The sequence below is a fragment of the Nicotiana sylvestris genome, chromosome 12, assembly GCF_000393655.2.
Source record: "Nicotiana sylvestris chromosome 12, ASM39365v2, whole genome shotgun sequence".
Classification (NCBI taxonomy): domain Eukaryota; kingdom Viridiplantae; phylum Streptophyta; class Magnoliopsida; order Solanales; family Solanaceae; genus Nicotiana; species Nicotiana sylvestris.
In genome coordinates, this window is record NC_091068.1 from 113,500,279 (window position 1) to 113,515,025 (window position 14,747).

Sequence of the window (14,747 nt, forward strand, 5' to 3'; positions counted from 1 at the left end):
ATTTTGAAAGCATTAGCAAATTTAAAATTTGTGTTCTTATAACCATTGCTTCTAAAAGTTATGGAGTTAAATCTCACAACTATTGTTTTCGCTCTCTCTTCTTCTTACATCTTGTACATATGTTTCAAGAGGTCGTGTATTTTTTGCTTCTCCCCCTATTTGCAATGTTAGAAAATTGAAGAGTAGAAGTCCACTATTGAAGGTCATTCAAAGCTTTGCTTTCGAAAATAGGATTTTTTGAGTTTGTTAGTTATTTGGATTGGGTGTTGTTCCAATTGATTGAAAATATCTAAAGGAGTTCAAAATTTAAATTTGAAGTGATTTGGAGTAGATTTGAGCAAGATTTAAGTTAAAGTTCAGAAAAAACGCAAGGTAGAAGACGAAGTCAGTTTTTTGTATAATTTTGTATAATCTTGTATAATAGTATATATGAGTGTATAAACACATCATATACACTATTATACACTTTTATACACCTTTATACAAGCATCTGTAGACGAACTTCTTCCACGATTTTCAGTTACAATTCTTGTTCAAAACCAATCTAAATCTCCATTAAATGACTTCAAATTTTATATACAACCTCCTTATACTATTTCTAACAAGTCTAAATAACACCCACTCTAAATTTCTCACAAAATCAAATTCAAAATTTAAACCCACATATTTTAGCTTGTTAAAAATCTAATTTTCACCACTCAAATGGATTTGGTTTGTTAAACTAATATTTGAGTCGCAGTTACTGATTCAAAAATTAACTTAAAAGCTTGAGCAATCTTTTTTAAAAATTAAATAGCAATTTCGAAAATTTATTGGAGTTGAATGTTGGGTATTAGCCTATTATTTGTGGGCTAGTTGGTTGTAAATTGAAATATGAGCTATAAAGTTGAAAAGTAGGGAGCTCAGTTGTTCTTATGTGAAATTTTCCCTATTTTAAAAGGAAAAAGGTTAAATATATGCCTCTACTCTCGCATATTGTCTATATTTAACCTCTATTATATTATTCGGACAAATTTATACCCGCCATTATACTTTCCGGTCAAATTATCTAGCATATTGTCTATGTTTAACCTCTATTATATTATTCAGTCAAATTTATACCTACCGTTATACTTTCCGTCTTTCCGGCCAAATTTATCCCTACCATCAGTACATTTTTAAATCACTTGTTCTTCTTCTTGATCCGCTATTTTTAGAAATTACTATTAATGTGAATGCTAAAGGTATTGAACTATACAAATTATTTATAGATATTTTTAATTGTCATTGCACCCACTTCTCTTCTTGTGATAATGGTTTTCGAATTGATTTAAATTTTTTAACCATATGCACACCGCAAAATTTTGTGTTTATTTGTTATGTATTATATGCAGATGTTCATTACATATGTCCATGTATATTCAAATACAGGCAGAATACATCGACAACCCCTTTAACTTGTTTTCACTTTTCACTTTAACACTTATTCTCAAGGTCATTCCATTTAAACACTCCAACCACTCCTTTAATGTATCATCCAGACACTAAAATTTGAGGCAGCCAAACATGATAGATGCGTGTAATTCACACGCCAGAATAACCAATAAGAAAGAGACACGTGGATTTAAGGAAACTTTTAAAAAAAGAAAAAAGTTAAAAGGAAAAGAACCCTCCGTCATCTTCCCGACCCCCAACCCAAATTTCTTCTGCCAATACAGTAAAAATGTGGGCCTCTTCTTCACCATTCTTTCATCTTTCCTTTTAATAATCCAATAAATTCTTCCACAAACCTCCTAGTGATACATCCAGCTATTCAACATTGGTAGATCTGAAATATAACAAGATAAAAAATTATTAATTTGGACATAAATAAATTTAGAAGTGAGTGAATTGCACGATCATTACCTGGCTGGACATAAAGCGCCGGAGGTTCTTCCCCAGGTTGTAATCTATCTCCCCACTAAAATTTGAAGCATTCCAACTTCAAAAATGGCAACTCCGATGAAGCTCCAAGCTCCAACGAGCTCTATTTGGCCGGAAATGGTGTTCAAGCCAATCAAATACAGCAAAACTAATGCCAAACAGTTTCTGCACCTCGGGGGAGTATTTCTCACCCCTCTTCTTCAGATTTGATCCACTCAGCTGCGACGAATTTGAAAAATGGAGAATTTAGCAAGTTGAGTATACAAGGTGTTTGACAAAATGTCAATTCCAATTTTACGCCAATTAACAGGGCTCAGACATTGAACATGTTTCTTTTCATCAAATACAATCCCCCCATATATTTTTTGATAAAAAACAGTTAAATCGATTTGAGTAGTTATTGTTCATATATGAGCTCTAAATTTTTTCGACTAGAACGCTGCTCTTAGTCATGGCTATTTTTGAGTAAGAATTGAAATGGAAGCTTGGATCTTAAAAACGAGATAGTCATAAAATTCTATGTATTAAAGCAGAAGCTTCGATCTTGAAATGGAATAGTATTAAATCCTACACTGAAAATTTAAAAGAGAAGTTTAGTGGAAACTTTTCTGGCAAAAACTATTTATTTTCTGGCAATAAGTATGAGTAATTTGTTTTTTGGACCATTTCACGCGCTTGAAAAATATTCGTCTTGCCATGTCAGCCTTTTGTGTCTAGATGACACACTGAATGGCTGGTTGGAGTGTTTAAATGAGACGACCTTAAGAATAAGTGTTAAAGTGAAAAGTGAAAATAAGTTGAAGGGGCTACCGATGTATTCTGCCTCGAATATATTTTGTACGTGTCTAGTTAGTATAGAGTTCAGTTGACTAACTTAAGAGTGCACAATGCGTAGGCATTTGATTAAGCAAAGTTGAATTCGACAATACAAAATCTCCTAGGAGCTTCAGTTTCTATCACTAATACTTGCAAGGTCTTCATACCTTTTGTGGAACGAATTTTTCAAAGCTGGTGTATTGTAAATACTTTCAGAATTTAGACAAGCTACCTAATTTAGATTCTTCAATTTACTATACTTTGTTTACTAAGCGCTGCATTATTTTAATATTACTTTCTCTTTCTTTTTTCCAATCAAGAAAGCAAGTAAATGCTAATTATTTTAAAAATAGTAGATCAAGAAGAAGAACAAGTGATTTAAATAAAAGGGATAAATTTTGTCGTATAGTATAACGGTAAGGGTACATTTGGCCGAATAGTATAATGGAGGTTAAATACATATAATATCTGAAAGTAGATGGGTAAATTTAGACCTTTTCCCTGGAAACAATACAAAAGGATATATATTACTGTACAATTTTGTAACTATGATGACCCAAAAGGTCATCTCTTGTTTTAGAAGTCAAATTTGTGTTCTGAGGCCTTAAAAACCTCCTTTTATCTCTCCTCGATTTGCATGCGCAACGCAGACGTATATCCGGAAAGCCATTATGTGAAATGTTTTAAGAAATAATGAATTTTGGATTAAAATATAATTTTTGTTGACTTCGGTCAACGTTGTAGGTAAATGGACTCGGACCCATGTTTCGATGGTCCCGGAGGGTCCGTTGTAAAATATGGGACTTGGGCATATGCCCGGAATCGAATTCCGAGGTCCCTAGCCCGAGAAATGAATTTTTGAAGAAAATTATTTGCTAGAAAATATAAGGATTTTTAGAAATTGAATAATGTTTGAACTTGATGTATCGGGCTCGTATTTTGATTCTGGAGCCCAGTACAGGTCCGTTAAAATATTTAAACTTTATCTGTAAAATTTGGTGAGAAACGGAAGTAGTGATTCATACCTTTGGTTGAGAAAATAGGAAGTTTGAACCATCTTGAAAATTTCATGAGTTTTGGTGTTAAATTCGTTGTTTAAGATGTTATTTTGGAAATTTGATCGCACGAACAATTCTGTATGATATTTTTAGACTTGTGTACATGTTTGGTTTGGATCCCCGAGGGCTCCGGTGAGTTTTGGATAGGCCACAGATTGTTTTGGAACCTTACGGAAATTGCTGGTGTTGCAGATCAGAAGACTTCGCAATTGCGAAGTCTGGATCGCAAATGCGAGTACCACAATTGCGAAGAATCATCGCATTTGCGATGATTGGGCCGGGTAGGGGACCTTCGCATTTGCGAAGTTCATCGTCGCAAATGTGACATGCACAGTAGCCGCAATTGCGAACATTTGTTCGCATTTGCGAAGGCAGCAAGCCAGGCCAAGCTTCGCATTTGCGAAGCATTGGTCGCATTTGCGAGATTGCAAATTGCGAATATTTCATCGCAAATGCGATACCTGCAACTGTGTAAAACCCAACTTAGACGGGATTTTCACCCATTCTTCACATTTCTCAAATCCTAAAACCCTAGAGGTGATTCTCCCAAGACCAAATCCTCCCCAAAACTTTGGTAAGTGATCCTAATCCACTTTCTTTCACTTTCCCATCACATTTCATGAATTTCCAACCAAAAATCTAAGATTTTTATGGTAAAAGTTGGGGGTTTGGGTAGAATTAGGGATTTTTATAAATTGGGAATTTAGACCTCATATTAAGGTCGGATTCCAAAATCAATTGCATATCCAGGCTCGGGGGTGAATGGGTAATCGGGTTTTGGTCCGAACTTTGAGTTTTTACCAAGCGGGCCCGGGGTCGGGTTTTGACCTTTTGGGGAAAAGGTTGGAAACCTAAAATTAAGCATTGGAATTGAGTTCTTTGGCATTTATTGATATTATTAAATTAATTATGACTAGATACAAGTGGATTGGAAGTGAAACCAAGAGGTAAAGCGGTAATTGAGGCTTGATGGTCGTGGAATCGAGGTAAGTATTGTGGATAACCTTAGCTTGAGGGATTAGGTATTGTTTGCCTTATTTGCTACTTGTTAGTTGTTTAGTACGACGTATAGGTGTGGTGACGAGTATCTATACGTCGTTGTCGGGTCATAGCATGCAAGTGAGTTCTATACTTGTGACAGTTGTGTTTCTTTATACGTATATTTCCTGCTTAAGCTAGTTATTGATCATGTTAACAAGTTTTACTATGTTGTTCCTGATTTGGATATTGGGTGAGTATTGACTCAAGTTGAGATTTCTATTGTGAAATGAAATGATGAAACAAAGTTGTTTGATTGTGATGCCCTTGCCGGGTTGTTGTTATTTTTGTTGTTGTTATGGTGAGGAAGAGTGATAAAGCATGAAGGGTAATGTCGTGCACATTTACATTTATATTGATGCATATGGTGAGGAAGAGAGATAAAGCACGAAAGTTGATGTTGTGCACATTCCTATTATTCATATGGTGAGGAAGAGTGATAAAGCATGAAGGGTGATGCCGTGCACATTTCTGTTATTGATTGCATGGTGAGGATTGAGGATGCCGTGCATTTTCTGTTTGTTGTGATTATTTGCTATCATCGATTCAAGTGCATTAATTGTTTAATCTCCGTTACTACTGTGATTTCTTACTCTAGTACCCCTTTAGCATGTTGCCCCTTCCCGTTAATTTCTGTTTAATTTCTATTATTGTTATTCTGTTAGTATATTATTTAACTACACAGGTTTACGTTGTTTGTCGTGTCCTAGCCTTGTCACTATTCGTCGAGGTTAGGCTCGACACTTACTAGTACATGGGGTCAGTTGTACTAATACTGCACTATGCACTTTCTGTGTAGATCCCGGTACTGGACCATACTGATCATAGTTCGAGGTTGCTGGCTTCAGTCCACCGGAGACCCAAGGTAGTCCTACAGGCGTCCGCAGGCCCTGGCGTCCCCTTCTATCCTATTTCATTTCTGTTTTATCTACTTTTGAGATAAATGTATATTTTTTTTTCATTTAGACCATTAGTTGTAGTACTCGTAGACTGTTTGTGAGTTGTGACACCAGTTCTGGGTGGAATTTATTACGATTTCGTTATTAGTATAAAAATAATCTGTTAAAATATGTTCTTCCGCATTTATTCCGCTGATTTACTTTTGTTAAGTTTTAAATTGTTAGCAGATAAAGGAAAAAAGGTGAAATATTTTGTAACGTTGGCTTGTCTAGCGAGTACAATGTTAGGCGTCATCACGGTCCCGATGGTGAAAAGTTCGGGTCATGACAAGTTGGTATTAGAGCTCTAGGTTGCTTAGGTCTTACAATTCACGGACAAGCTTAGTAGAGTCTGAGGGATCGGTACGGAGACATCTGTACTTATCCCCTAGAAGCTACAGAGTTTAGGAATAACTTCACATATATTCTTCTTCATCGTGCGATTTGCTTTCTGAATGCTAATTGAATTTCTACTCTGTTCTTTCACAGATGGCGAGAACGCGTACCGCCTCATCAACTGATCAGTAGCTCGAGCCCCCAGTGGTAGCTTCTGCGAGGGGCAGAGGCCGAGGCCGTGCTAGAGGCTGAGGCAGGGGCAGGGCTCAGCCCAGAGCAGCAGCACCAGCGGCAGAGCCTCAGGTAGAGTTTGATGATGAGGTTTCGGCCCAAACTGTTCCAGTGGGCCCAGCTCAGGTTCCAAAAAGGTTCATCGCTACCCCCGTACTCCAGGATGCTTTGGTACGTCTAGTGGGACTTATGGAGAGTGTCACTCAGGCAGGCATACTTATTGTAGAACCAACCGTCTCTCTGGCTGGGGGGAGCATAGACTCCCTCTACTCGCACTCCGGAGCAGATGGCTCCCCAGTTTCAAACTCTAGCAGCTCAGCCAGTTGGGGTAGTTCCACCGTGTGTTGTAGCTCAGGCCGGTGATGGATCAACTATGTCTTCTGATGCTTTGTAGAGGATCCCCAAGACTATTTGGACAGTTGTCATGATGTTCTACGAAACATGGGGATAGTGGAGACCAATGGGGTCGACTTTGCTGCTTTTCGTCTGTTAGGTTTTGCTAAGAAATGGTGGAGAGATTATTGTTTGGCCAAGCCAGATGGGTCACCAGCTCTTACTTGGGACCAGTTTTTGTAGCTATTTCTCGAGAAATTCCTTCTCGTCACTCATAAAGAGGAGTACCGCAGGTGGTTCGAGCGTCTTCAGCAGGGTTCTATGATTGTCACCTAGTACAAGACGAGGTTTATTGATTTGGCTCGTCATGCTCTTCTGATACTCTCTACCGAGAGAGAGAGAGAGAGAGAGAGAGAGAGAGAGGTGAGGAGGTTTATTGAGGGACTCGCTCAGCCTATTAGATTGCAGATGGCTAAGGAGACGGGGAGCGAGATTTCTTTTCAGGATGCGGCCAATGTGGCCAAACGGGTTGAGATGGTTCTAGCTCAGAGGAGCAGTCAGGGGTCTGACAAGAGGCCTCATAATTCTGGAAGATTTAGTGGTGCCTCGCCTGGAGGCATGGATTCTTTTGGTAGGGGCCATCCACCCAGGCCATTTCATTCAGCACTTCAGGTTTCTCACGGTGCTCCAGGTGGTCGTGGTTCTCATATGCAGTATTCTAATCAGCTACCCTACTGTTAAAAACTAAGCATCCACCAGACTGTATAGAGAACCGGGTTCTCTATGAGTTTCCATTGAAGATACTGATGAACCAAATTGTATAGCGATCAGGTCCTATATCAGTTTGTTATAGTGCTAACTGCGGAACCAGTATGTAGATGAGACACAGGATAAGTTCGCACTATATAGAGAACCAGATTCTCTAGCAATTCCTACTGTAAGCAACAGGCTGTAAAACCAACCAGTACAGGGAATCAGGTTCTCTAATTGTTACCACAGTAGCTCGGTAGTAAGTAAAGAACACAGAGGATTTTTACGTGGAAAAATCCCAACTCAAGGGGACAAAAATCACGACCTACAATTGTAGGCTTTCAACTTCATTAACTTGTAAACGCCTATTACAAGCCACTTTGTAATACCTCTATTACAAAGAATTCAACTCGACTAACTTGTGGCACTCTCACCACAATCCACTTTGTGACTCTCTAGTTACAAAGACTTTGACTAACTTGTGATACTCTCACCACAAGCCACTTTGTCACTCTCTAGTGATAAAGTTAATCACTCTAACTTGTAATAATCCTATTACAAGCCACTTTGTAATAACTCTATTACAAAGGCTTTACAACTCGACTAACTCTAGCCAAGACACAAACTTGGAGGGTTTGTGATTTTGGGTTTCCTAAAACAGCTTCTAAAAAGTAAGATAGGATTTACAATTGAAGAACAAATAACAAATACTCAACAAACCTAAGGAATTAAGATATCTTCAATCTTGGATCTGGTCCTTGAGGTTGCAGCAGCTTTGTTCTTGAGAGAGGTTGTTCTTGCACTTGAGAGAATTTTCATTTCTGATTTTGCAAGTCTTGGAGAAGGGATGTCTTGTGTCTTGCACCAGGTTTATACTCCAAAATACATCACAATGGTGATGTCAAATCTTGGTTAGTACATGTTTTTTCCCAATGGGAAGTGACTGCTGCACTGTCTGCTGAATTGTTGTGTGTACAGTTGCAGGCAGTCACTTTCTGTAGTTGCTTTCCAACTGTATTGTTGACTTATACTTCTGTCAGGGGAACACCAAGGTATCAGGTCCCTAATCTGGTTCCTGTGAATCTAAAGCACACTGCCCAGATTATCTTGGATCGATTAACTTGAATGATTGTACCAGGCATGCTTCAGGTCCTTCATCTGGTTCTCTCATGAAGCAAGTTGTTTTACCTTCCTTGATGGTATTTTTACATATGTGACATCACTTACAATGATGTAAGCAAGGTAGATAAAAAGCCTTCCATAATAAGTTAACTATTGCACTATTCCTATACAGTAGCGTGTGTAGGCAGTAACTTTCTTGTTGGAGAGTTGACTTCATACAGTCTCCTCGGGAACTGGTAGGGACCTGTTCTCTCAGTTGTTCCTTCCACTCTTCCTCACTTGAGTCATTGCTATTAGCTTTGAGTACTATATTCTTTTCTTTCTTTGGTTCTCTTCTTTCAGTGTCTATCTTCCTCTTTATCTCGTAGGTCTTCAGATTTCCAACCATCTCTTCTATGGTCAGCTCCTATATGTCCTTTGATTCAGTGATAGCAGTCACCTTGCTTTCCCAAGGGCTGGATCCCAACCTGAAACTTTGTGATCTCAGGGTCTTGTAATAGGTTCCTTATCTGATTCTGGATGGTAAGTTTGTTAGATCATCAAAATATAAAGTAAAGTACTTGTGCCTAAGGTACTTGTAACCTATCAATTTTCTCCTTTTTGATGAAGACAAACTTAGAATTGATATTCCCCCTGAGAACCAGATCTCCATATTGTTCCCCCTACGAATTAGCCATATTCCCCATGAGAACCAAACCTAAGGAGCTGATCACAACTGGTTTCTCAAGACTGTTTGGCAAATTATCAAAACTCAAAGTACCATAACTTATCAATTTCCCCTTTTTTGATGATGACAAACCCAAAATTGATATTCCTCTTGAGAACCAGATTCCTCACATGTTTCCTGCGGATCAGACCTATAATCAACATATTATCAGCATTGTCCCCCCTGTGAAGCAGAGTTATCTCTTGAGAACCAGATTTCTCACATGTCTGCATTATCAGCAACGTTCCCCTACAAAGCAGAGCTATCTTTCATGCAAAACACAACATATCAATTCGATTATGTTCCTCCCCCTTGTTGACACCTATATAACTTCCCCTTTTTGGCATTATCAAAAAGAATAACAGAAGAAGCACAATCAAAAAGAAGTTCAGCAACATTAACTCAGGCCACTTGGGCAACACAACATAAAAAGTAACAAGAACAACAAGTGAATGTTATGGCACAAAATAGGGTGATTGCCCATAGTGGATTAATTATAACAAAAGCACAATAGTTTCAACAATACATAATATGACAATTTAAATAACTGAAGTACCAATGTCATCAAATATAGGGGTCAAAAGAAGGTAAGAATTCAAGGGAATATGGAAGGAGTGAAGGACATGGATCACTGGGCAGGAAGAAAAGTAAGGGGCTAAGGCTTTGATGAGCTTGTCCATTCGTTCATTTACTCTCCTCTGATCAATGATCATCTGCTCTCTCAGTTCCTCCACCTGTTTCCTCAATATTTCATTCTCACCTTTCAACTTAGCATTCTATTCTGCCGAGGGTCTAGGAGGACCTGGTGCTCAACCTGTCTGAGTAGGTTGAACTATCAATCAGATCACCAAGAGGCTCCCCAAGCTTCGTCTCATCAAGAATAGACTCAGTCCCATGAACATATAGCATCATAATATCACGTAAAACATAAAAATATTTACTTCTTCTTCAGAAACATTGGGACTTGGAGAAACAAAGAGGTGATTCTAATTTTTGGAGCTCAACAATGTTAAGAAGTTCCTCCATTTTTCGGCAATATCAGAGTCAACACTCTGCCTTACAGCACTTTTTGAGACTTCAACGTCTTCTCCCTCCAAACCTAATGGCTCAAGCCTTTGCTTCTGTAAGGAAGTAGATTCTTTGCTTACATTACCCTTTCTATCCCTGAGCAGCCATGCCTCCCTCTTCTTATTCTCAATCTGTTTACCCTTATCATCTGCTTCATCTTTCTCAGCCAACCTTCGTTTCTCCATTTTTTTACTATTTTTTTCGCAAATGGAGATTTTTCCACTTCATCCTCTCTTCCACAATCACCACTTCAGCAGGTTACACCACTTTATCATCAATCAACCTGCTTTTAGGGACCGGGTCTCTCATTCAGTTCCCCTATTTTTCAACACATTCACCAATTCCTCCATCCTTCAAGGCTTCTACAAGCCCAGCAACAATTTCAGCCTCACGCTACCCTATTCCCTTTCAGTTAAACTTCCATAAAAAACTACCAAAGAATTCTTGGGGTTTTGATTCTGATGGAGTTAGGTTTTTAGAATGTGAGAGAGTTGGGTTCACTTTTGGCATATTTGTAAAGAAGGATTATTTTGAGACAAGGTTGATTTTGGTTTTGAAGAAAAGGAATCGGTTTTATTTGGGTGTAAGATAGAGAAATGCCTCTTTGGGGCAACATGTCAGTTCAAAAAGGTTTAATAATTTTGGACTTCAAAAGTTAGGAGGAGAGGCAGGAGAAATGCAGAAACAAATTGATGACATGACACTTCAGCAGCTTAAAAGGGCATATAAGTATTGAAGAGACTACTAACCTGAGTCACAGGAACCAGGTTCCGTGACGGTTTTTGAAAATTTTGAGCAAAGACTCCTAGAAGTGAAATGTCACTCTTACTTGTTTTTGTCCTGAAACTGCCATATGTGTATGCCTATAACAGTATAGATTTGAGTTAGATGTCGCCGAAAAATACTTTTTAGCATTTTACCTTTCCTTCTTAACATAGCCAATCATCGAGGGACCAGGTCCTCAGTTGAGCTTGGTCAACCCCAACTCCAGACGATTTCCTTCAAAAATTTCCCGGCTTAGCGCCTTGGTGAAGATGTCTGCTACCTGATCCTTCGTCTTCCAAAACTTCATACAAATCAGAACCTTTTCAACATTGACCCTGAGAAAGGCAGCTGCAATATATTCTGCTTAAGTTGTTGAGAGAGCTACTGAGTTTTTTTCCTTGTACCCCATGAGATAAAACATGATCCGAGGAAATGAGCCATTCCAGATGTGCTTTTCCTGTTCACCAGATAGCCTGCATAATCAGCATTAGCATAACCAATCAAGTTAGAGTTATCAACCGAGGGATAGTAGAGAACTAGGTCCTGCATCCCTTTGAGATATCTTAGGATTCTCTTGGCAACTTTCAGATGATATTCCTTTAGGTTGGATTGAAACCCGCACACAGACCCACACTAAAACAATATTTGGTCTGCTACAGAAGTGACCCTATGATATCTCTATGCATGGTCTGATTTATAGGGGAACCAGGTTCATCTAGTCTAGACAAGTAGCTGTGGCGATGGAGTGTCAATGATTTTAATGTCTCCATGTCAAATCTCTTCAGCATCTTCTTGCTTCACTTGTACATCTAAGAAGAAATTCAGTTCCCCCATCGTACTCATTTCTAACTCACTTCCCATGAGTTATGCACATTCTTCACATTGGGAGTCAACTGTTGCTTCAAAGATGATTCCATCAACATAGATCTGAACAATGAGTAGGTTCCATCCTGATTTCTTTCACACTAAGCACAGGGAGCCTGGCTTCCATAACAGTTCTGTCAGCAGGTCGTGGAACCAGGTTCCACATACTGTTCCTCTAAAGTTGACGAAGCTCTTCTTGCATAGCTATAATCCAGTCAGCATCTTCCAATGCTTCCTTGATATTTCTATGCTTTATTTGAGAGAGAAAGGTTGAGAAGGCAAGTGAGTTTCTTGTCTTTGATCTGGTTTGAGTTTCTCAGCAGCTGGAGTTCCATGTACAGCCTTCACAACTTTGTTTTCTGCTTCATATATTGTGATTGAGGGACCAGGTTTCTCTATGTAGGCTGGCATCTCATCTTCAGTTCTGAGGAATAATGTCAATGTAAATCTGGAGTAATCATCCATACTGACGATAATATGTACCTCTTTCCTCCTCTACTTGGCATCCTCATAGGTCCACATAGATCCATATGAAGGAGATCAAGTGGCCTTGAGATACTACTTCCATTTTGGGCTTGAAAGGGGATCTGACTTGCATTCTTTTTACACATGCATCACATATCTTGTGATCCTTGAAGATTGATTTGAGCAGACCATGAACTAGGTCCTTCTTGACTAATTTTTTTAGCAGCGTGAAACTTGCATGACCCAGCCTTCTGTGCCATAGCTCATCATTATCATTAATAGCACTCAGACAGCCAAGATCCCTTTGTCACAGATTTGGGAAATACCCAGCAGAATCTCATAGAGGATCAGGTACTCTACTATTCAATGGAATCATACTGTTCCCGATCCTTCAAACTCCCAGAATGTATCCCTTCTTGCCATTTTCACAGGATACATCCCTCCTTGCACGACCTTCAGTGAAAGGAAATCATTTGTTCTTCCAGTCATGATCTTCGAGAAGTTGCTATCCATGTACCACTGTTAACTGCTCCCTTTCTCTGTTCCCTGCACACTTAAGTCAATGATTAGACTTAGGGTTATTTTTGCCCATGCAAGCAGCACATATTTTCTTTTCAGGGAACTAGGTTCCTTATTAGTACGCCTCTTTTCAACAAAAACTTTGTTTTTCTGCAAAGACTAAGTTTTAACTTTACAAAAGTCCTTGCAATGACAGTTTGACCATAGTGAGTGCACAACCTATTATCAGCCACAATTGCATACTTCATATGGGGATTATAGGAGGTTTTAGCCTTTGGGAACCCGATGCCTTGCATGTTTCCACCATTACTCCTGTATATAGACGTTATCACATCAGAGAACCGGGTCCATTTTAGTGACTTATCAAGATCATTTTTAACCCTTTTTAAATCTTCCTGAAGTTGTCTATTCTTTTCAAGCTCAGCAACAAAACTTTTTTTAATTTTCTTAAGCTCACTCTCAAGCTCAAGTTGAGCCTTTCTAACCACTTCCTCTCCCTCGGTGTTGTCCATCCATTTTTTTATTTTTTTTTCAACAAGTTGTGTTCTCTAGTTACTTCTTCCATTTGTTCCCTTAAATCTTCAAAAGAAAATACCATATCATCCCCTTCTTGCTCCGTAGCTGCAATTTTCTCTACTAGAGTATTCTTCTCTTTGCTAAGGTTCTCTATGGTTTTCTTCAAGTCAACAACCACTACCATCAAATCATCTCTAGATTGTTCAGCATCTCCTAGATCTATGATTAGGGCATCATTATCATTAACAAAACTACAATATGTATCAATTAGAACATTTGCTAATGACATCAATTTCTTCGAAGAGTGGGACTTCAGATTTCTCTGAACATCCCTGAAATTTACCTCATCATTGTCATCCTCTTCATCCTCATCAGACTGAGCCATCAATGTAAACAATTAATCATCTTCATTTTGCATTGCCATCATGGAGTTGCTTCCTGTATCTGGTTCGTCTTCTGATTCACTGGAGGAGTCTTCCCATGCAGCAAGAGCTTGCTTCACAATATTGTCAGCTGCACTTTTTCGGCTGAATCTTTTGTCAGGAACTAGGTTCCTTTTTGCTACTTTGTCAGAGTTATGTTTGTGATGCTCTTGTTTCAGAAATGGGCAGTCTTCGATGAAGTGTCCAGGCTTTCCACACTTATGACAACAATCATTTCCTTTGGAATTCCTGCTGGAACTTCCTTTCTTTGGGATCTTACCATTTTTGTGACCCATCTTCTAAAATCTTTGTGGTCTATTAGTTGATTGACTTTCCTCGAAGTTTGGCGGATCAGCCATGTAGATCCTTTTTAGGTGTTAACCTTTTAAAAAGAACCCGCTCTGATACCAATTGTTAAAAACTAAGCATCCACCAGGCTGTATAGAAAATCGGTTTCTCTATGAGTTTACACTGAAGATACTGATGAACCAAATTGTATAGCGATCAGGTCTTATATCAGTTTGGTACAGTGCTAACCGCGAAACCAATATATATATGAGACACAAGATAAGTTCCCACTGTATAGAGAACCAGATTCTCTAGCAGTTCCTACTATAAGCAACAGGCTGTAAAACCAACCAGTACAGGGAATCAAGTTCTCTAATTGTTACCACAGTAGCTCGGCAGTATGTAAAGAACACAGAGGATTTTTACGTGGAAAAATCCCAACTCAAGGGGACAAAAACCACAACCTACACTTGTAGGCTTTCAACTTCACTAACTTGCAAACGCCTATTACAAAGAATTCAACTCGACTAACTTGTGGTACTCTCACCACAAGCCACTTTGTGACTCTTTAGTGACAAAGACTTTAATCACTCTAACTTGTAATAACCCT

General features: G+C 38.7%; 1 protein-coding gene across 1 annotated transcript; it reads right to left on the reverse strand.

The window, feature by feature from the left end:
* Positions 1-13,824: 13,824 nt before the first annotated feature.
* LOC138883563 (uncharacterized) lies at positions 13,825-14,145 on the reverse strand. The gene has a single exon (XM_070164257.1). The coding sequence runs from the start codon at positions 14,143-14,145 to the stop codon at positions 13,825-13,827; it is 321 nt and encodes a 106-aa protein (XP_070020358.1).
* Between the last annotated feature and the right edge of the window lie 602 nt (positions 14,146-14,747).

Coding starts and splice junctions, on each gene's coding strand:
- LOC138883563 (XM_070164257.1), bottom strand. CDS start 14,145: ATGGGTCACAAAAATGGTAAGATCCCAAAGAAAGGAAGTTCCAGCAGG.